Source organism: Salmo salar, chromosome ssa15 (assembly GCF_905237065.1).
Source record: "Salmo salar chromosome ssa15, Ssal_v3.1, whole genome shotgun sequence".
Lineage (NCBI taxonomy): Eukaryota > Metazoa > Chordata > Actinopteri > Salmoniformes > Salmonidae > Salmo > Salmo salar.
The window spans coordinates 55,628,696-55,650,729 of record NC_059456.1 but is presented as its reverse complement, the minus strand read 5'-3'; the positions used below and the strand labels follow the sequence as shown (position 1 = coordinate 55,650,729).

The 22,034-nt window shown below is 44.0% G+C and overlaps 1 protein-coding gene across 3 annotated transcripts in view; it reads left to right on the top strand.

Moving 5' to 3' along the window:
• otofa (otoferlin a) overlaps positions 1 to 22,034 on the top strand; it is a 149,074-nt gene that overhangs the window by 28,856 nt on the left and 98,184 nt on the right. For all 3 annotated transcript variants that reach the window (XM_014145204.2, XM_014145198.2, XM_014145200.2), the window contains exon 3: positions 14,730 to 14,818. In XM_014145204.2, coding sequence (XP_014000679.2) covers positions 14,730 to 14,818 — 89 coding nt within the window. The remainder of the gene's footprint in view (positions 1 to 14,729; positions 14,819 to 22,034) is intronic.

Sequence of the window (22,034 nt, the reverse complement as noted above, 5' to 3'; positions counted from 1 at the left end):
CATTGTGATAGGTTGAGACACCCATACTAAAACACCTGTTTAGCATGTGTAAGCCTATGATCCAAAAAGGGGGAACTTGTTTTCTTTTCCATCTGAGAAATCCCTGAGCATCCACTGTCCCATCAGCACAGCCAGCCAATTCATTAATTTGATCTCCACTGTAAAAAGCATCTAGACTTTATTTCCCCTTGCTTCTAGCCTAACGGGGGTGTATACAAACGTTGCTGTCTGTCTATCGACAAAACCATGAATCAGCATCATTTTTATGGATATATATACAAATGAATTTCAATAGAAAAACAGGTCAAACGAAACGCAGCTACTTTGCTGTTATTCTAGCTGCATGGTTTGACATGACTGTGTTAGCCAGCATGGCAACGAAACATTTAGAACGAACGATCTATTCATAGATATAGAACAAAAAGACTTCACGACTGGGTTGTGTCTCTGGCAACCTAACTGATAAAATGAACGGACATATTTTTTCTCAGCCAGTCGAAGTCATGAATCAACATTGTTTTTATGGATATATACAAGGAAATGTCAATAGAAAAACAGGTCAAACGACATGAAATGCAGCTAGTTTGCTGTCTTACCAGGTTCAGTTTGAAGTGATTGTTCTAGCTGTGTAGTTGGCTAGCTCCTTTGAACAGTGTCCTGACAAGAAAGCACATTTTCTATGCCAGGCGAAATCGTGCATCATAAGGTCATTGTTATGGATTCATCAAAAACATCTTAAACAAAAGCATTCGCTGCTAGTTTGCTGTTATTCTAGCTGCACCTGACTGTGTTAGCCGTAGTTGGCTAGCTAACAAGCAAGGAATAAGAGTGTTGCCAGCCAGCATGGCAACGGAACATTTAGAACGAACGTCTAGGTCGCGTTCATAGATATAGAACAAAAATACTTCATGACTGGGTCGCGTCTCTGGCAACCTAACCGATAGAATAATGGCTAGCAACCATAGATGTGTCAGGATGATATAGCCTATGAATACATTTATCAAAATAATGTTTTTTATTTAGTCGGCAACCACTTGTGGAAAAGCAATTGTACACTTCAGTTTGTGCAAAACAACTTCTTTAGCACAGCTAAAATAGTCATTTAGCACACCCTCTCGTGTACAATTGCTTTATTAGAGTTAGATGGACAGGATAGTTACAGGACAATGCAAGATAGTTTAGCTTTGACTATGATTTGTCAACCTTGGCCTTAGAGTTTCTGTATCTCGACACTCAAGCTTTTAAGATCCGACTCCCCTTATTAATTACAGCAGTGATTCTTGGTAGTCTTAAACTAATCTACTTTGAAACAAAAGTATACACCTCACACACACCTTGTCTGATATAGAGGTGAAATGTGTTACATTTTTAGTTTGCGTCCCAATATATCACAGAAGCCTGAAATATAACAAATCTGTTTGACATAGAACACCACATTTTATTTTTTATAATCTTTATTAATTAGGAAAAATATTAATATCGTTCCACCCATGAGGCCAAAGAGGGCGTTTTTGGTCATTGACTGCAGGAAAGGGCTACTAACAAGGTCTTTCCCCCTTGCATTTCTGATAGCATTTTCCACCTCTGGTACCAGAAAGGTATAAGGTCAATATCAGAAATGTTTGATGGTGACACATTGCAATAGTTTCAGCAAATCCCCCCCCCCCAAAAAAAAAAATTGCTATACCACACAGACAATTATTTGGGTATCTGCAAGTAAGTCATTTTATTGAATCCAAGATGATGTTCCCTCCACAAAACCCAATACAAACCCCAGTCAGGACCCCAGTGGGTAAAACCAATGAGGAAGCCAAGCCAAGCCATTAAAAAAGCCATATAGCAACCTACTTACTATATGTTGTGATAATTGCATTATTTGCTCCATAGCCCATTTGTTCATATGCCACCGTGATATACAATAAGGCAGAGACAACAAAAAGACAAAAGTCACACAGTGGCGGAATAAATTCAACTACACATGCGTTCGTTTCATCACAAAACCGGAGAGCAACATCTGTCCGGTGAAGTCCACAAAGCAAATATTGCATGTAACAAACAGTTACATGACACACAGCATGGTCAAACAAGTATATTTTTACAAATTAATTATAAGTGAAAAGCTAAATTGTTTTGAGTCAGTAAGTATTCAACCCCTTTTTTATGGCAAGCCTAAATTTGCTTAACACATAATCACATAATAAGTTGCATGGACTCACTGTTTGCAATAATAGTGTTGAATTTTTTTTTTTAATAACTACCTCATTGTAAGGGCTGTCTTCAGGAATGGACCAAAATGCAGCGGAGTTAGTATTCATCTTTCAATTTAATTAGAAAGAACACTATAACAAACAAACAAAACAAGGAAACTGACAGCCAACAGTCCTGTCAGGTGCAAACACACTAAACAAGAAACAATTACCCACAAACCCCAGTGACAAACAACTCCAACATATGTGACTCCCAATCAGGAACAACGATTCCCAGCTGTTCCTGATCAGGAGTCACAAGACACACACCAGACTGCCACGTCCTGACCCCCAAACTACTACACCAGCTCCATCTGCTGGTCAGGACGTGACAGTACCCCCCCCCCCCCTCAAGGTGCAGACCCCAGAATGCACCTAACCACAACAAAAAAACACCAACAAACAAAATCCCCAACAAAACCCTAAAACAGTAACCCTAAACAATAAGGGAGGGAAGGGAGGGTGGCTGCCGTCAACGACGGCACTGTGCTACACCCTCCCTCCCCAACCCACCTATCCTGGAGGCGGCTCAGGCTCTGGCCGTTCCAGGCAGTCTGGGCAGTCTGGCAGCTCTGGGCAGTCTGGGCAGTCTGGCAGCTCGGGACAGTCTGGGCAGTCTGGCAGCTCGGGACAGTCTGGGCAGTCTGGCAGCTCGGGACAGTCTGGGCAGTCTGGCAGCTCGGGACAGTCTGGGCAGTCTGGCAGCTCGGGACAGTCTGGGCCCCCTCGGGACAGTCTGGGCAGTCTGGCAGCTCGGGACAGTCTGGGCAGCTCCGGCAGCTCGGGACAGTCTGGGCAGCTCCGGCAGCTCGGGACAGTCTGGGCAGCTCCGGCAGCTCGGGACAGTCTGGGCAGCTCCGGCAGCTCGGGACAGTCTGGGCAGCTCCGGCAGCTCGGGACAGTCTGGGCAGCTCCGGCAGCTCGGGACAGTCTGGGCAGCTCCGGCAGCTCGGGACAGTCTGGGCAGCTCCGGCAGCTCGGGACAGTCTGGGCAGCTCCGGCAGCTCGGGACAGTCTGGGCAGCTCCGGCAGCTCGGGACAGTCTGGGCAGCTCCGGCAGCTCGGGACAGTCTGGGCAGCTCCGGCAGCTCGGGACAGTCTGGGCAGCTCCGGCAGCTCGGGACAGTCTGGGCAGCTCCGGCAGCTCGGGACAGTCTGGGCAGCTCCGGCAGCTCGGGGCAGTCTGGGCAGCTCCGGCAGCTCGGGGCAGTCTGGGCAGCTCCGGCAGCTCGGGGCAGTCTGGGCAGCTCCGGCAGCTCGGGGCAGTCTGGCAGCTCCGGCAGCTCGGGGCAGTCTGGCAGCTCCGGCAGTTCAGCGCAGTCTGGCCACTCCGGCAGTTCAGCGCAGTCTGGCCACTCCGGCAGTTCAGCGCAGTCTGGCCACTCCGGCAGTTCAGCGCAGTCTGGCCACTCCGGCAGTTCAGCGCAGTCTGGCCACTCCGGCAGTTCAGCGCAGTCTGGCCACTCCGGCAGTTCAGCGCAGTCTGGCCACTCCGGCAGTTCAGCGCAGTCTGGCCACTCCGGCAGTTCAGCGCAGTCTGGCCACTCCGGCAGTTCAGCGCAGTCTGACCTCTCTGGAGACTGTTGACTGGCGGGCAGCTCTGATAACGACTGTTGACTGGCGGGCAGCTCTGATGACGACTGTTGACTGGCGGGCAGCTCTGATGACGACTGTTGACTGGCGGGCAGCTCTGATGACGACTGTTGACTGGCGGGCAGCTCTGATGACGACTGTTGACTGGCGGGCAGCTCTGATGACGACTGTTGACTGGCGGGCAGCTCTGATGACAACTGTTGACTGGCGGGCAGCTCTGATGACAACTGTTGACTGGCGGGCAGCTCTGATGACTGTTGACTGGCGAGGCTGGGTTGACACACTAGACTCCTGATGCGCGGGGCTGGTATAGGACGTGCCAGCCCGGAGACACGCACCTCCATGCTAGTGCGTCTGGCGGGAAACACCGGACCGAAAGGGCGCACTGGCGGTCTTGAGTGCAGGGTTGGCATCACCCCTTCCGGCTCGATGCTCCCCTTGCCCTGGCACCTGCGGGGCGCTGGTACTGGGCGAACTGGGCTGTGCGTCCGTATAGGTGAGATGGTGCGCACCTCAGCGTAACATGGCGCCCTCCACCTCGTACGCACCTCCCTGTAGTCACGGGTAGCTGGCTTACGGCTCTTCCCTGGCCTGGCCAAGCTACCCGTGTGCCCCCCAAAAAAAAAATCTTGGGGCTGCCTCTCGGGTTTCCTAGCCAACCGTGTTCCAGCGTAACTTTCCCGATGGTTCCTCTGTCCAGCTGCCTCCACTCTCCTGAGTGCCTCCACCTGTTCCCATGGGAGGCGATCCCTTCCGGCCAGGATCTCTTCCCAGGTGTAGACTCCCTTGCCGTCTAGGACGTCCTCCCATGTCCATTCCTCCCTTTTTCTCTCCTGTCGCTGCTCCTTCCTCTTCCGCTGCTTGGTCCTTGTTTGGTGGGTAATTCTGTAAGGGCTGTCTTCAGGAATGGACCAAAATGCAGCGGAGTTAGTATTCATCTTTCAATTTAATTAGAAAGAACACTATAACAAACAAACAAACAAACAAACAAACAAACAAACAAACAAACAAACAAACAAACAAAACAAAACAAAACAAAACAAAACAAAACAAGGAAACTGACAGCCAACAGTCCTGTCAGGTGCAAACACACTAAACAAGAAACAATTACCCACAAACCTCAGTGACAAACAACTCCTACATATGTGACTCCCAATCAGGAACAACGATTCCCAGCTGTTCCTGATCAGGAGTCACAAGACACACACCAGACTGCCACGTCCTGACCCCCAAACTACTACACCAGCTCCATCTGCTGGTCAGGACGTGACACTCATCTCTATACCCCACACATACAATTATCTGTGATGTCCCTCAGTCGTGCAGTGTATTTCAAACACAGATTCAACCACAAAGGGAGATTTTCCATTGCCTCGCAAAGAAGGGCGCCTATTGGTAGATGGGTAAAAAAAAGACAGACATTGAATATCCCTTTGAGCATGGTGAAGTTATTAATTACACTTTAGATGATGTATCAATACACACAGTCACTACAAAGATACAGGCGTCCTTCCTAACTGAGTTGCCGGAGAGGAAGGAAACCACTCAGGGATTTCACCGAGGCCAAAAGTGACTTTTAAAAAGGTACAGAGTTTAATGACTGTGATAGGAGGAAACTGAAGATGGATCAAACAACATTGTAGTTACTCCACAATACCAACCTAATTGACAGAGTGAAAAGAAGGAAGCCTGTACAGAATTAAAATATTCCAAAAAATGCATCCTGTTTGCAACATGGCAATTAAGTAATACTGCAAAAAATGTAGCAAACAATTAACTTTTTGTCCTGAATACAAAGTGTTATGTTTGGGGCAAATCCAATACAATACATTACTGAGTACCACTCTCCATATTTTCAATCATAGTGGTGGCTGCATCATGTTATGTGTGTGCTTGTAATCGTTAAGGACTGGGGAGGTTTTCAGGATAAAAAAGAAACGGAATGGCGCTAAGCACAGCCAAAATCCTAGAGGAAAACCTGGTTCAGTCTGCTTTCCACCAGACACTTGGAGATGAATTCACCTTTCAGCAGGACAATAACCTAAAACACAAGGCCAAATATACACTGGAGTTGTTTACCAAGACAACATTGAATGTTCCTGAGTGGCCTAGTTACAGTTTTGACTTAAATTGGCTTGAAAATCTATGGCAAGACTTGAAAATGGCTTTCTAGCAATGATTAACCACCAACTTGACAGAGCTTGAAGGATTTTTAAGAGAAGAATGTGCAAATATTGTACAATTCAGGTGTGCAAAGCTCTTAGAGACTTACCCAGAAAGACTCACAGCTGTTATCGCTGCCAAAAGTGCTTCTACAAATTGACGCAGGGGTGTGAAGACTTATGTAAATTATATATTTGTGTATTTCATTTTCAATACATTTAAAAAAATTCTAAAAACATGTTTTCATGTTGTCATTATGGGGTATTGTGTGTAGATGGATGAGATTTATTTATTTTTTTAATCTATTTTGAATTCAGGCTATAACACAACAAAATCTGGAATAAGTCAAGGGGTATGAATAATTTCTGAAGGCACTTTATATATAAAAGCTTTTAAGATACACCACATGACCAAAAGTATGCGGAGACCTGCTCGTCTCATTTCAAAATAATGTGCATTAATATGGAGTTGGTCCCCCCTCTTTTGGGAAGGCTTTCTACTACATGTTAGAAAATTCCTGCGAGGACTTGCTTCCATTCAGCCACAAGAGCATTAGTGAGGTCGAGCACTGATGTTGAGCGATTAGGCCTGGCTCGCAGTCGGCGTTCCAATTTATCCCAAAGGTGTTCAATGGAGTTGAGGTCAGGGCTCTGTGCAGGCCAGTCAAATTCTTCCACACCGATCACGAAAAACCATTTCTGTATGGACCTCACTTTGTGCATTGGGGCATTGTCATGCTGAAACAGGAAAGGGCCTTCCCCAAACAGTTGGCACTATGCATTGGGGCAGGTAGCCTTCTCCTGGCATCCGCCAAACCCAAATTCGTCCATCGGACTGCCAGATGGTGAAGCCTGATTCATCACTCCAGAGAACGCATTTCCACAGCTCCAGAGTCCAATGCTCCAGAGTCCAATGGTGGTGAGATTTACACCCCTCCAACCAATGCTTAGCATTACATATGGTGATCTTAGGCTTGTGTGCGGCTGCTCAGCAATGGAAACTAATTTCATGAAGCTCCCATGGGCAGTTTGGAACTCGGTAGGGAGTGTTGCAACCGAGGACAGATTATTTTTACTAGCTACGCGGTTCTGCACTCAGCGGTCCCATTCTATGAGCTTGTGTGGCCTATCACTTCACGACTGATCCGTTGTTGCTCCTAGACATTTCCACTTCACAATAACAGCACTTACAATTGACCGGGGAGCTCTAGCAGGGCAGAAATTTGACGAACTGACTTGTTGGAAAGGTGGCATCCTATGACGGTGCCACATTGAAAGTAACTGAGTTCTTCAGTAAGGCCATTCTACTGCCAATGCTTCCCAATGTATAGAGATTACATGGCTATGTCTTCGATTTTATACACCTGTCAGCAACGGGTGTAGCTGAAATAGCCAAATCCACTAATTTGAAGGGGTGACCACATACTTTTGTGTCTATAGTGTACTTCTCTAACACTTTGTAGGGGTTCAAGCAGCAAAGCTGGTGAAACCCTATTGTATTTCTTCTCCGACATTATTATTATTATTATCATTTTTATACCAATTCTGCCACTTTGGTGAAAGAATAATCAAATACCCATCAGAAAATGAGACCTAGAAGGATGCTTTGTCCAGACCCTCTCATGAACTTGATTTCTATTGACCAAGGTCTCTCAACACAATATGTTCAGACACTGATTAGTATTGTAACAAAACAGTGTTAACAACGTGTTTCCCAAGTTAAGAGTCAACATATGCTAGCACATTCGGATCGACCACACAGTGGAGCTATAAGGGGCACATGTTTATCTCTCTTGATCTGTTTGTCTCCAAATTATGACATTTGGCACACATGCTCAGGTATATGAGTATGGTTCATTTTAGATGCATGGTGGAAGGACGAAATCATTTATGCAAGCTCATTGGCTCATAGAGGCCATATCGTTTGAGCTAGAGGCCTGGAACATGCGTTTAAAGACATGGGTTCATAGATACTAAATATATAATGATGTGCCAATTGGTCCAATGGTTCTGGAGAAGATGACGTTTAAAGTAGTCAACATCATTGAAAATTGTCAAAAATACCTCATCGATCTGTTCTATGTTGAGTTCTGATATTAGGCAAGTGTGTTAAGGATAACAGAAGTAGCTCATCCTAAGGCAATGTGTCCAATATGTCCTGATGGTAGCTCGATGGGGCCAAAACTTGAACCCCGGCATTACTGCTTGCAGCTATATTGTTTGATCCCATTTCTGACTCTCCACAGGCTAGGGATAGTATAGTGAAGTATCAGCAGATAATTCTGACTTTTTACATTGGACAGCAGAAGTTTAGCAAAAGTTTTTTAGCGTGAAGATAAGAAACTTTTGCAGTTTGATTGCATAGTTCTATCTGTTTAATAGACCATGTACGATTCTGTGAAAGCTTCTTGGACACGTTCCCTCTCTGCAGTTAACTCCACACCAGATGGCCTCAGTGCCTCACACAGCGAGAAAGCAAACACTAATTGGAGTTTAATCAAGACTGCAGTCCAGTCTAATTCAGTTCACAATCAAATCACTTTAGATTAGCTCTAAAGAGTTGTAGCAGTCAGAGAAAAGCTGACTCAATGCGGTAAGTATATTGCAGTTATTTTTTACTTGCATTACCTTATTTGTTGGTGGATGTTCTTGATTGTACTTGTGTGGGAAGAATAGTTTAATTATGTGCATCATTAATCAGATAAAAATGTGTTCATGGAAGTGTCATTAACTGATGGCACTTTGCCTTAATGAACATAATGATCATTTGCTGTGTAAATCTAATTTATACTGAAGAGTTTTAATGTCCACAAGTGTTTTTTCCTTTTTATTGTCATGTTATTTGCATCAGGATTCATTTGGCACATAAAGAATAATTACTCTCTATGAGTGGCTGTATGGCACTCAATATGAATCAATGCATGTGTTTCTGAAGGTGTAGAGAAAGATGCAGACATGCAAAGGAATAGGGAAAGGTATAGCAAGACTGTAAGAACGTGTGAGAGAGATGCTTGAGTGATTGAGAGACAGAGGCTATGGAGAAAAAGAGAAATGGACTGTCCAATTGACAAAAAGAGATGGAGAGAAAGAGAGAAAGAAAGTGCAGGAGCGAAATGGGGAGAGTTGCACAATATGGAATTCCTCAGTCAGCGGACCAAGCTTGAACTCTTAGAAAAATAGGTGCCATCTAGAACTTAAAAGGGTTCTTCAACTGTCCCCATGTGGGAACCCTTTGAATAACCCTTTTTGGTTCCAAGTAGAACCCTTTTTTATTCCAGGTAGAACCCTATTGGGTTTCATGCAGAAGCCTTTCCCCAGAGGGTTCTACATGGAACCCAAAAGATTTCTACCTGGAATCAAAAAGGATTCTACTTGGAACCAAAAAGAGTACTCCTATGGGGACAGCCAAAGAACCCTTTTGGAACCCTTTTTTTCTAAGAGTGTATAAGAGATGCTGTTTCATCTTAGGAGAAACACACACTCACGCAAACACACACACATAAAGGCTTTGAAAATCTGTTCATCTGCAGTCTCTGTACATCACCTTCTCCTGTAGTGCCAAACCTGATCTCTCACGTCATAGATAAAACAAATCATTGAAGAAACACTAGTGAATTATGTAAGATGTCATCATCTCTGAAAGTGAGGGTGTGTGTGTTGATGTGATGTGAGGTCGCAACGATCCTCTGCTCTTCAATAATGCAACTCTCAGAGTTGAGCTTGGGTTTTAGGCCTACATGCTCAGTGGAGTACTAAATACAGGATGGGAATCCTTGAGCAGACTACATTTGCATTATGTGGGTTGAATGTCCCACAGAATAAAACAATGAATAAGTCCCATGATGGTAGTGACTGCCCATTACAGATGATCACTTATTAATCATAATTTATTCACATTACTTTATTTTATTAAAATATTTAGGTTATTGTGCATATTACATTTGTTTTATTTGATGACTTTATTATTGAATTCCTAGTCACCATCTCATCTCTGTCGAGCTGCTGCCTATGCTGTCTGACAAAATCCCTTAAATCATGTATTTTCAGGTAGAGATACCTCGCGAAGAAAAAGCTGCTCTATATAGCACCTCACGATCCTGCATTCTTCTCTCTTACATAGCAGTCGTAAAAGAAACACTGACGGACAAGTAGATGCGCAATGATTTATGGTCATTGTAGTTAATTACTACCTACTACATCACACAGATCAGGCTGGATCTGATTTATCTCTAGAGAAACCGTGTGATTTGCACTTTGAGCTCACAGAAAAAAACTGAAGGAAATGAAATTCAAATAATTGAACCAAATTTGGTCAATTAGTTGTATAAAAATACGAAAAATACGTGGAATTTCAGTTAACCGCTCAGCACTAACAGCACTAAATATTATATCACTTCCCTTGAAAATGACCTATAGCTATTCCTCCAACTGGAGTGAGATGGTATCAAAGGGATGAAGCATAGGCCATGATCAGGCTGATCCAACTGTTTTTATTGAACACATTACATAAGTATATGATAATTTATTTTTCATGGCTTTTGATGAGTTTGAAACTTGAAAAGGACATCAAATGCTGAAGTAGGTGTTAGGTTTGAAAGGATCTTCCTAGCTGATGTTAAGTATAAACTCTCAGAGCGAATACTATAAGGAGCTCTTAATTATAGATACTTTATACCTCAAAGCTGCTCTCTGTGATTGAGACAGAGAGTGCTGTAGCTACATAATTTATCTCAGCCTAGATGTTTTCATCATCTATGTATATGGCAACAGTTAGGAGGAATTGAGAACATCCCTGTTTCTTCTTACCTTCTCGTTGTGTTGCGCAGTTTGAGTACACAGACTTCCACAACATGATTGATGCAGATTTTTCCCAGATGTTGAATCTGATGTGGGAAATGAAATGGTTTATTCAACAAAAAATCCAATACTTTCTGGTGGAGAAAACTGCACTCTAATAGCTAGCTAGCAACTTGCTACTAAAGTTAGCCAGGCAAATTTTTTAATAAGTCACTAGCTTACTCGTGTAACGTTGTGCGCTGAGAATCGGGAAGCAAGTTCAGGGAGTGAGTTTTTTAATAAATAAATGAAACATAATACAAAACAAGACACACGCAGGAAACAGAAACAATGACACCTGGGGAAGGAACCAAAGGGAGTGACATATATAGGGCAAGTAATCAAGGAAGTGATGGAGTCCAGGTGAGTGATGACATGCAGGTGCTTGTAACGATGGTGACAGGTGTGCGCCATAACGAGCAGCCTGGTGACCTAGAGGCAGGAGAGGGAGCACACGTGACAGTACCCCCTCCCTGATGCGCGTCTGCAGCCGCAGGACGCTGACCAAAATGACGAACCCGGGGATCAGGAGCGAACCTTATATAGACAGATGTGTGCCTTTCCAAATCATGTCCAATCAATTGAATTTACCACAGGTGGACTCCAATCAAGTTGTGGAAACATTTCAAAGATGATCAATGGAAACCGGATGCACCTAAGATTAATTTTGTGTCTCATTGCAAAGGGTCTGAATACTTATGTACATAAGGTATTTCTGTTTGTAATTTTTCATAAATTAATTTCTAAAAACCTGTTTTCGCTTTGTCATTATGGGGTGTTATAGATTGATGATACTTTTTTTTATTTGATCCATTTTAGAATAAGGCTGTAACGTAACAAAATGTGGAAAAGTTGAAGGTGTCTGAATACTTTCTGAATGCACTGTATACCCTGCCCATTCCCCTCCCCCGTATCCCAATTTGTGCCACCCATAAGTGAGAAACCTACATGCCAACCATAGATCATACACTAGTATGTGGACAACTGCTCATCAAACATCTCATTCCAAAATTATGGGTATTAATATGGAGTTGGTCCCCCCTTTGATGCTATAACAATCTCCACTCTTCTAGGAAGGCTTTCCACTAGATGTTGGAACATTGCTGTGAGGACTTGCTTCCATTCAGCCACAAGAGCATTAAGCTGGGCACTGATGTTGGGTGATTAGATCTGGCTCACAGTCGGTGTTCCAATTCATCCCAAAGGTGTTCAATGGGGTTGAGGTCAAGGTTTTTTGCAGGCCAGTCAAGTTCTTCCACACAGATCTCGACAAACCACACTTTGTGCACGGGGGCATTGTCATGCTGAATCAAACTGTTTCCACAAAGTTGGAAGCACAGAATCATCATTGAATGCTGTAGTTTTAAAATGTCCCTTCACTGGAACTAAGGGGCCCTAACAATGAAAAACAGTGCCAGACCATTATTCCTCCGCCACCAAACTTTACAGTTGGCACTATGCATTTGGGAAGGTAACATTGTCCTGGCATCCGCCAAACCCAAATTAATCCGTCAGACTGCCAGATGGTGATCGCGTTTCCACTGCTCCAGAGTCCAATGGTGGCGAGCTTTACACCACTCCAGCCGACGCTCGGTATTGCGCATGGTGATCTTAGGTTTATGTGCGGTTGCTCGGCCATGGGAACCCATTTCTTGAAATTCCTGACGAACAGTTTTTGTGCTGACGTTGCTTCCAGAGGCAGTTTGGAACTCGTTAGTGAGTATTGCAACCGAGGAAAGGCGATTTTTCAGCACTCGGCAGTCCCGTTCTGTGAGCTTGTGTGGCCTACCACTTTACGGCTGAGGCATTGTTGCTCCTAGACGTTTCCCCTTAGCAGCACTTACAGTAGCAGCACTTACAGTTGACCGGGGCAGCTCTAGCAGGGCAGACATTTTATGAACTGACTTGTTGGAAAGGTGGCATCCAATGACGGTGCCACTTTGAAAGTCACTGAGCTCTTCAGTACGAGGCCATTCTACCGCCTATGTTTCTATGGAGATTGCATGGCTGTGTGTTGATGTTATAAACCTGTCAGCAACAGGTGTGGCTGAAATAGCCAAATGCACTCATTTGAAGGGGTGTCCACATGTAGTGTATATTGTGTTCCCTACAGGTTGTAGAAAAGATCAGAAGCTCTGAACTATCTGTTCAGAACCCAGTCCTACCTACCAACCTACCTAAACATAACCCTTTTTGCTCTTTTAGTATTTATCCAATAGGTTTCCTCAAGGTGAAGGCCTCTACTTCTACTGTATGTCAAAGATAATCGAACAAAAACACTATAGTAAATACTACAGTAGTGTCTGAAAAAAATTACTATAGTATATTCTACAGTTTTCTTTAACTACAATATTTATTCTATAGTTAACTGGAAATACTACAGCATACTACAGTATACAGTATTCACTGTGGTGTTTTAGTCCAGTAAAGTCCACCAAAACACTACAGTTAATAGTATAACATTTAAGTATTGTATACTATAATATTTTTTCATGTGGGTGCACACACAAACACACACACCCAAGGGCTTGTCTCTTGTCTGTATGGATTACAGTGGCAGGCGTAACCTCATGTTTAAGTAAAGGGGCAGGCCTGGTGGATCACTGCTCTGAGTAAAAACAGCCCACTGTGCTGTCAGCAACCAGGAGCAGAAAGGATCAGCAAGAGCTGGATGAGCTTCAAACAGCATTTCCCATCACACATCTAGCACTGACATAGACTAATTTAGATCAATGTTACAACAGACAAGACTGACAGAGAACAATTGAATTTCCTCAGCTCTGTCTTGCTGTTGTATCCTTGACAGGATTTAACTAGGCTATCTCTCACTATATGGATCCTTACCCCATTCCACCCTCAAAAGTTTTTAAATAGAACCTACATAAGGTGGTAACACAGGGGGAAAGGCTGCTGATTGGCTAATCAACTGAGGACAGTAATTTTAAGCAGTAAGGCCCGCGGGGGTGTGGGATATGGCCAATGTACCCCGGCTAAGGGCTCTTCTTATGCAAGACGCAACGCAGAGTGCCTGGACACAGCCCTTAGCCAAGGTATATTGGCCATATATCCCAAACCCCCGAGTGGCGCAGCGATCTAAGGCACTGCATCTCAGTGCTAGAAGTATCACTACAGACCCTGGTTCGGTCCCGGGCTGTATCACAACCTGCCGTGATCGGGAGTACCATAGGGCAGCGCACAATGGGCCCAGCATCGTCTGGGTTAGGGGAGGTTTTGGTTGGGGTAAAATAAGAATTTGTTCTCAACTGGCTTGCCTAGTTAAATGAAGGTTAAATAAAAATGTAATAAATAAAAAAAACTGAGGTGCCTCATTGCTATTATAAACTGCTTACCAACATAATTAGAGCAGTAAAAAATACACTTTTTGTCATACCCGTGGTATACGGTCTGATGTACCACGGCTGTCAGCCAAACAGCTTTCGGGGCTCGAACCACCTAGTTTATAATAGAGATTACATCACTGAGATGTATAGCGTTTGTATGCTGTGGTGCAACTTCTGTTGTGTTTATTAGAGATTACTCAGCAGTACAACTTGGGTTTATCTTGTAGAAATCCAATTAAGGTTTTCTGACCATTTCAGTTATTCATGTTGCTGGTGGTGTTGCTTTGGTGTTGGGTTGAATGATTTTGTCTTACTTAGTAAAACAAGTAATTAGATATTCTATGGCCCAGTAAGAACGGGGTGATAGGCTTTTTTGAATTGCCTGTTGTGGTTAATGATTGACATGAAATACTTTTAAACCAGTCAGTCAAATGATTTCCTTGTAAACTGTGGATGTTGTGGTTGAATTATTATAGCCTGTGATTGTGCAGCCTGTCACACTGTCACATAGTTTTTGGCTGAATCCTTAATTAGTCTTTCTCGCCCCTCAGACGTTCCGATGGCCGATTGCCAGTAGAGTGGATCAAAATGAGATGCTGGAAGTTCAAGTGTTCAACTACAGCAAAGTCTTCACCAACAGGTCAGTTACTTACAATACACTCAAACACAATACTGTAACATAAGTACTACCATAATCTCTCATGGAGAGACTACATAAACATAAATAGTACCGTAGATCTGTCATGATACAATGGGATGCGTGAGAGAATGAGCAGCGTTAGTTTCGGTTCTTTGGACAAATCACGATTTCACAGGTATTAGCATCTTTCGAATTTCGGAAAGTGAGGGGACATTTGGCCATAACTTGCAAAGAGAGAGGGTGGAGGACCGCTTCAGTTCCGATGCTCGTCCTACACGGGTCAGAGGAATAATAATACGCACAACACTGCCACACACCACCATACTAACCAGGATCTAACTAAGAGTTGGAACATTGAGGGAAGGTCACCATAACCCTCCCATCACTTTTCTCCTGCCATCCTCAGACGGACATAATGCACACAATAATCTAGCTAAAGGCACTTCAGATAGGCAATCAGCTCCTAACGCTTCTTGACTATGAGGTGATAGATTGATTCAATTGTATGTGGGATAGGCTGCGGACCGCAGTGCAGCATCTGAATGGGTTTCTAATAGAGTGGAGCGAGGCAGTAATGAAATTGTATTAGAGCCGTATGCTAATGGATGCATCTGTCACACCTGAGCTCAACCACTCAGACGCTAAGGCAGAGACTTTAAGAATGAAGTAGAAACACAGATACAGTATATACAGTAGATACTATATCTCTATCTATCTCTATGATTACAGATTATATTCCGCTCAAAGTAGGCTCTGAATGCGTGTGCATGGGATAAATGAGATACATGAAGAAATAACAAAAATAAGCATTGACTCATTTATTTCCAATTATACAAATGAACCTACAGACCACATTTCTTTTAGGCACGGTTAACTGTTGACATTCTTATTACAGATACATCATCACTAACTTTGGAGGCTGTTTATTTATTATTATAAATAACAAAAATTATCCCCCTTTTTCTCCCCATTTTCGATCTTGTCTCACCGCTGCAACTCCCCAACGGGCTCGGGAGAGGCAAGGTGGAGTCACGATTCCTCCAAAACATGACCCGCCTAACCGTGCTCCTTAACGCCCACCAGCTTAACCCGAAAGCCATCCGCACCAACTGTTCAACCGGCGACCGGGGTCAGCCTTCAGGCACCCGGCCCGTCACAAGGAATCGCTATCAATCAAATTTCAATCAAATGTATTTATAAAGCCCTTCTTACATCAGCTGGTCACAACGTGCTGTACAGAAACCCAAACTAAAACCCCAAACAGAAAGCAATGCAGGTATAGAAGCACGGTGGCTAGAAAAAACTCACTAGAAAGGCCGGAACCTAGGAAGGAACCTAGAGAGGAACCAGGCTGTGAGGGGTGGCCAGTCCTCTTCTGGCTGTGCCGGGTGGAGATGATAACAGAACATGGTCAAGATGTTCAAATGTCCATAGATGACCAGCAGGGTCAGATAATAATAATCACAGTGGTTGTAGAGGGTGCAACAGGTTAGCACCTCAGAAGTAAATGTCAGTTGGCTTTTCATAGCCGATCATTCAGCGTATCTCTACCGCACCTGCTGTCTCTAGAGAGTGGAAAACAGCAGGTCTGGGACAAGGTAGCACGTCCGGTGAACAGGTCAGGGTTCCATAGCCGCAGGCAGAACAGTTGAAACTGGAGCAGCAGCACAACCAGGTGGACTGAAAAGTGCATCAAAACTGGGACCGAGAGACTGAAAAACAGCTTCTATCTCAAGGCCATCGGATTGTTAAACAGCCATCACTAACACTGAGTGGCTGCTGCCAACATACTGACTCAAATCTCTAGCCACTTTAATAATAAAAATGTAATATAATAAATGTATCACTAGCCACTTTAAAAAATGCCACTTTATATAATGTTTACATACCCTACATTACTCATCTCATCTCATATGTATATACTGTACTCATCTACTGCACCATCTACTGCATCTTGCCTATGCCGTTAGGCCATCGCTCATCCATATATTTTTATGAACATATTCTTATTCATTCCTTTACCCTTGTGTGTATAAGGTAGTTGTGAAATTGTTAGATTACTTACTTGTTAGATATTACTGCATGGTCGGAACTAGAAGCACTAGCATTTCGCTACAGTCGCATTAACATCTGCTAACCGTGTGTATGTGACAAATAAAATTTGATTTGATTTGACTGGGGACAGCAAGGAGTCATCAGGCCAGGTAGTCCTGAGGCATGGTCCAAGGGCTCAGGTCCTCTGAGAGAAAGAGAGAGAGAAAGAGAGAGAAAGAGAGAGAGAATTAGAGAGAGCATACTTAAATTCACACAGGACACCGAATAAGACAGGAGAAATACTCCAGATATAACAGACTGACCCTAGCCCCCGACACATAAACTATTGCAGCATAAATACTGGAGGCTGAGACAGGAGGGGTCGGGAGACACTGTGGCCCCCTCCACGAATACCCCCGGACAGGGCCAAACAGGCAGGATATAACCCCACCCACTTTGCCAAAGCACAGCCCCCACACCACTAGAGGGATATCTTCAACCACCAACTTACCATCCTGAAACAAGGCCGAGTATTGCCCACAAAGATCTCCGCCACGGCACAACCCAAGGGGGGGCGCCAACCCAGACAGGAAGATCACGTCAGTGAATCAACCCACTCAAGTGATGCACCCCTCCTAGGGACGGCATGGAAGAGCACCAGTAAGTCAGGGATTCAACCGCCGTAGTAGATATTGATGCAGAGAATCCCAGTGGAGAGAGGGAAACCGGCCAAGCAGAGACAGCAAGGGCGCTTTGTTGCTCCAGTACCTTTCCTTTCACCTTCACACTCCTGGGCCAGACTACACTCAATCATAGGACCTACTGAAGAGATGAGACTTCAATAAAGACTTAAAGGTCGAGAGTCTGCGTCTCTCACATGGATAGGCAGACCATTCTATAAAAATGGAGCTCTATAGGAGAAAGCCCTGCCTCCAGCTGTTTGCTTAGAAATTCTAGGGACAGTAAGGAGGCCTGCATCTTGTGACCATAGCTTACGTGTAGGTATGTACGGCAGGACCAAATCGGAAAGATAGATAAGAGCAAGCCCATGTAATGCTTTGTAGGTTAGCAGTAAAATCAAAAGCAGAACTAAGGTCTAGGATCACTAGGACAGATGCAGAGCCTCGGTCTGACGCCATTAAAAGGTAATTTACCACCTTCACAAGTGCAGTCTCAGTGCTATGATGGGGTCTAAAACCAGACTGAAGCATTTCGTATATATTGTTTTTCTTCAGGAAGGCAGTGAGTTGCTGTGCAACAGCTTTTTCAATTTTTTTTGAGCGGAATGGGAGATTCGATAAAGGCCGATAGTTATTATATTTTCTGGGTCAAGTTTTGCTTTTTCAAGAGAGGCTTTATTATTGCCACTTTTAGTGAGTTTGGTACACATCCAGTGGATAGGGAGACATTTATTATGTTCAACATAGGAGGGTCAAGCACAGGAAGTAGCTTGAAGGTTTCGAGGCCATTACTATTTTCATCAATATGTCGATATATAGTATTCAAAAACTTGAGTGTCTCCCTTGATCCTAGGTCCTGGCAGTGTTGTGCAGACTCAGGACAACTGGGCTTTGCAGAAATAGGCAGATTTAAAGATGAGACCGAAATTTTCTTTCTAATGATCATGATCTTTTTGTCAAAGAAGTTCATGAATTTATCGCTGCTGAAGTGAAAGCCATCCTCTCTTGGGGAATTTTTCTTTTTAGTTAGCTTTGCGACAGTATCAAAAATTAATTTTGGATTGTTCTTATTTTCCTCTATTAAGTTGGACAAATAGGATGATCGAGCAGCAGTGAGGGCTCTTCGATACTGCACGGTACTGTCTTTCCATGTTAGTCGGAAGATTTCCAGTTTGGTGTAGCGCCATTTCCGTTCCAATTTTCTGGAAGCTTTCTTCAGGGCTCAGGTATTTTCTGTATACTAGGGAGCTAGTTTGTTATGACAAATGTTTTTTTGCTTTTAAGGGTGCGACGGCATCTAGGGTATTACACAAGTTTAAATTGAGTTCCTCAGTTAGGTGGTTAACTGATTTTTGTACTCTGACGTCCTTGGGTTGTCCGATAATTTATAGCATGGCTTTTGATGATCCTTGGTTGGGGTCTGAGCAGATTATTTGTTGCGATTGCAAACGTAATAAAATGGTGGTCCGATAGTCCAGGATTATGAGGAAAAACATTAAGATCCACAACATTTATTCCACAGGACAAAACTAGGTCCAGAGTATGACTGTGGCAGTGAGTAGGTCCGGAGACATGTTGGACAAAACCCACTCGGTGATGGCTCCAAAGCCTTTTGGAGTGGGTCTGTGGACTTTTCCATGTGAATATTAAAGTCACCAAACATGTGAATATTATCTGCCATGACTACAAGATCCAATAGGAATTCCGGGAACTCAGTGAGGAACGCTGTATATAGCCCAGGAGGCCTGTAAACAGTAGCTATAAAAAGTGATTGAGTTGGCTGCATAGATTTCATGACTAGAAGCTCAAAAGACAAACATTTGATTGTGTAATTTGAAATTTGCTATCGTTAATGTCAGCAACACCTCCGCCTTTGCGGGATGCGCGTGGGATATGGTCACTAGTGTAACCAGGAGGAGAGGCCTCATTTAGCACATTAAATTCACCACGCATAAGCCATGTTTCAGTCAGGCCAATCACATCAAGATTATGATTAGTGATTAGTTCATTGACTATAACTGCCTTGGATGTGAGGGATCTAACATTAAGTATTCCTATTTTGAGATGTGAGATATCACAATCTCTTTCAATAATGACAGGAATGGAGGAGGTCTTTATTCCAGTGATGATTGCTAAAGCGAACACCGCCATGTTTAGTTTTGCCCAACCTAGATTGAGGCACAGACACGGGTTTCAATGGGGATAGCTGAGCTGACTACACTGACTGTGCTATTGGCAGACTCCACTAAGCTGGCAGGCTGGCTGGCAGGCTGGCTAACGGCTAGCGGAGTTAGAGCCCTGTCTATGTTCGTAGATAAGATGAGAGCACCCCTCCAGCTAGGATGGAGTCCGTCACTCCTCAGCAGGCCAGGCTTGGTGCTGTTTGTGTGTGAGTCCCAGAAAGAGGGCCAATTATCTACAAATTCGATATTTTGGGAGGGGCAGAAAACAGTTTTCAACCAGCGATTGAGTTGTGAGACTCTGTAGAGCTGTAGAGCTTATCACTCCCCCTAACTGGGAAGGGGCCAGAGGCAATTACTCGATGCTGACACATCTTTCTCGCTTATTTACACGCTGAAGCTATGTTGCACTTGGTGACCTCTGACTGTTTCATTCTAACATTGTTGGTACTCTCTACACCTTCCAGTTTTAGCCTTAACCAGCACCATCTTCAGATTAGCCTTAACGTCGGTAGTCCTGCCCCATGGTAAACCGTGTATGATCGCTGGAGGATTCGTTTTAAGTCTAATACTACGGGTAATGGAGTCACCAGTGATTAGGGTTTTCAATTTGTCAGAGCTAATGGTGGGACTCTTCGGCGTCTTAGACCCCGTAACATGAGGAGAAGAGACCAGAGAAGGCTCGACCTCTGACTCCGACCCGTTGCTTAATGGGGAGAACCGGTTGAAAGTTTCTGTCTGCTGAATGAGTGACACCGGTTGAGCATTCTTACAGCATTTTCTTCCAGAAGCCATGAGAAAATTGTCCGGCTGCGGGGACTGTGCGAGGGGATTTATACTACTATCTGTACTTATTGGTGGCACAGACGCTTAAATTACCCTTGCCTAACGATTGCGTCTGAAGTTGGGCTTGCAGCACGGCTATCTTTGCCATAAGGCGATCATTCTCCTGTATATTATGAGTAAAATGACTGCAATTAGAAGGCATAATGTTAATGTTACTACTTAGCTTCGGCTGGTGGAGGTCCTGACGAACCACGTCCAGATAAAGTGTCCAGGGTGAAAAAGTTCAATGAAAAAAGTTGATTGAGGGAAAAAATTTAAATATAAAACGGTAATTAAAAAGTAAAAACCGTAAAGTTGGCAGGTAGCAAAGTAAGGTTAGCAACAAACCGCACAGCAGCACGTAAACAAGTCTACAAGTTGTTACCGGAAATGATGCAAGGAGCTCTATGGCGCGATGAGCCAAGTAAACCCCCCCGGCCAAACCCTCCCCTAACCCGGACCGCGCTGGGCCAATTGTGCACTGTTCTATGGGACTCCCGGCCACGGCTGGTTGTGGCACAGCCCGTGAATTAACCTGGATCTGTAGTAACGCCTCTAGCACTGCAATGCACATTTAACATGCTGATAGATTTGGTAAGATGGATTTAAGTTTCCCTGCATTAAAGTTCCCAGCTACTTGTAGAGCCAACTCTGGGTGAGTGTTTTCTTGTTTGCTTATGGCGGAATTTGGCATGGGTCCTCATATCCTCAAAAGGTTCTACAGCTGCACCATCGAGAGCATCCAGACTGGTTGTATCACTGCCTGGTATGGCAACTGCTTGGCCTCCGACTGCAAGGCACTACAGAGGATAGCGGGTACGGCCCAGTACATCACTGGGGCCATGCTTCATGCCATCCAGGACCTCTATACCAGGCGGTGTAAGAGGAAGGCCCTATTGTCAAAGACTCCAGCCACCCTAGTCATAGACTGTTCTCTCTGCTACCACACGGCAAGTAGTACCGGAGGGCCAAGTCTAGGTCCAAGAGGTTTCTAAACAGCTTCTACCCCCAAGCCATAAAACTCCTGAACATCAAATCAAATGGCCACCCAGACTATTTGCATCCCCCCCCCTTTTACACCGCTGCTACTCTCTGTTGCAATCATCTATGCATAGTCACTTTAATAACTCTACCTACATGTACAGTTCAAGTTGGAAGTTTACATACACTTAGGTTGGAGTCATTAAAACTCGTTTTTTAACCACTCCACAAATTTCTTATTAACAAACTACAATTTTGGCAAGTTGGTTAGGACATCTACTTTGTGGATGACACAAGTAATTTTTCCAACAATTGTTTACAGACTTATTATTTAACTTATAATTCACTGTATCACAATTCCAGTGGGTCAGAAGTTTACATACATTAAGTTGACTGTGCCTTTAAACAGCTTGGAAAATTCCCCAAAATGATGGCTTTAGAAGCTTCTGATAGGCTAATTGACATCATTTGAGTCAATTGGAGGTGTACCTGTGGATGTATTTCAAGGCCTACCTT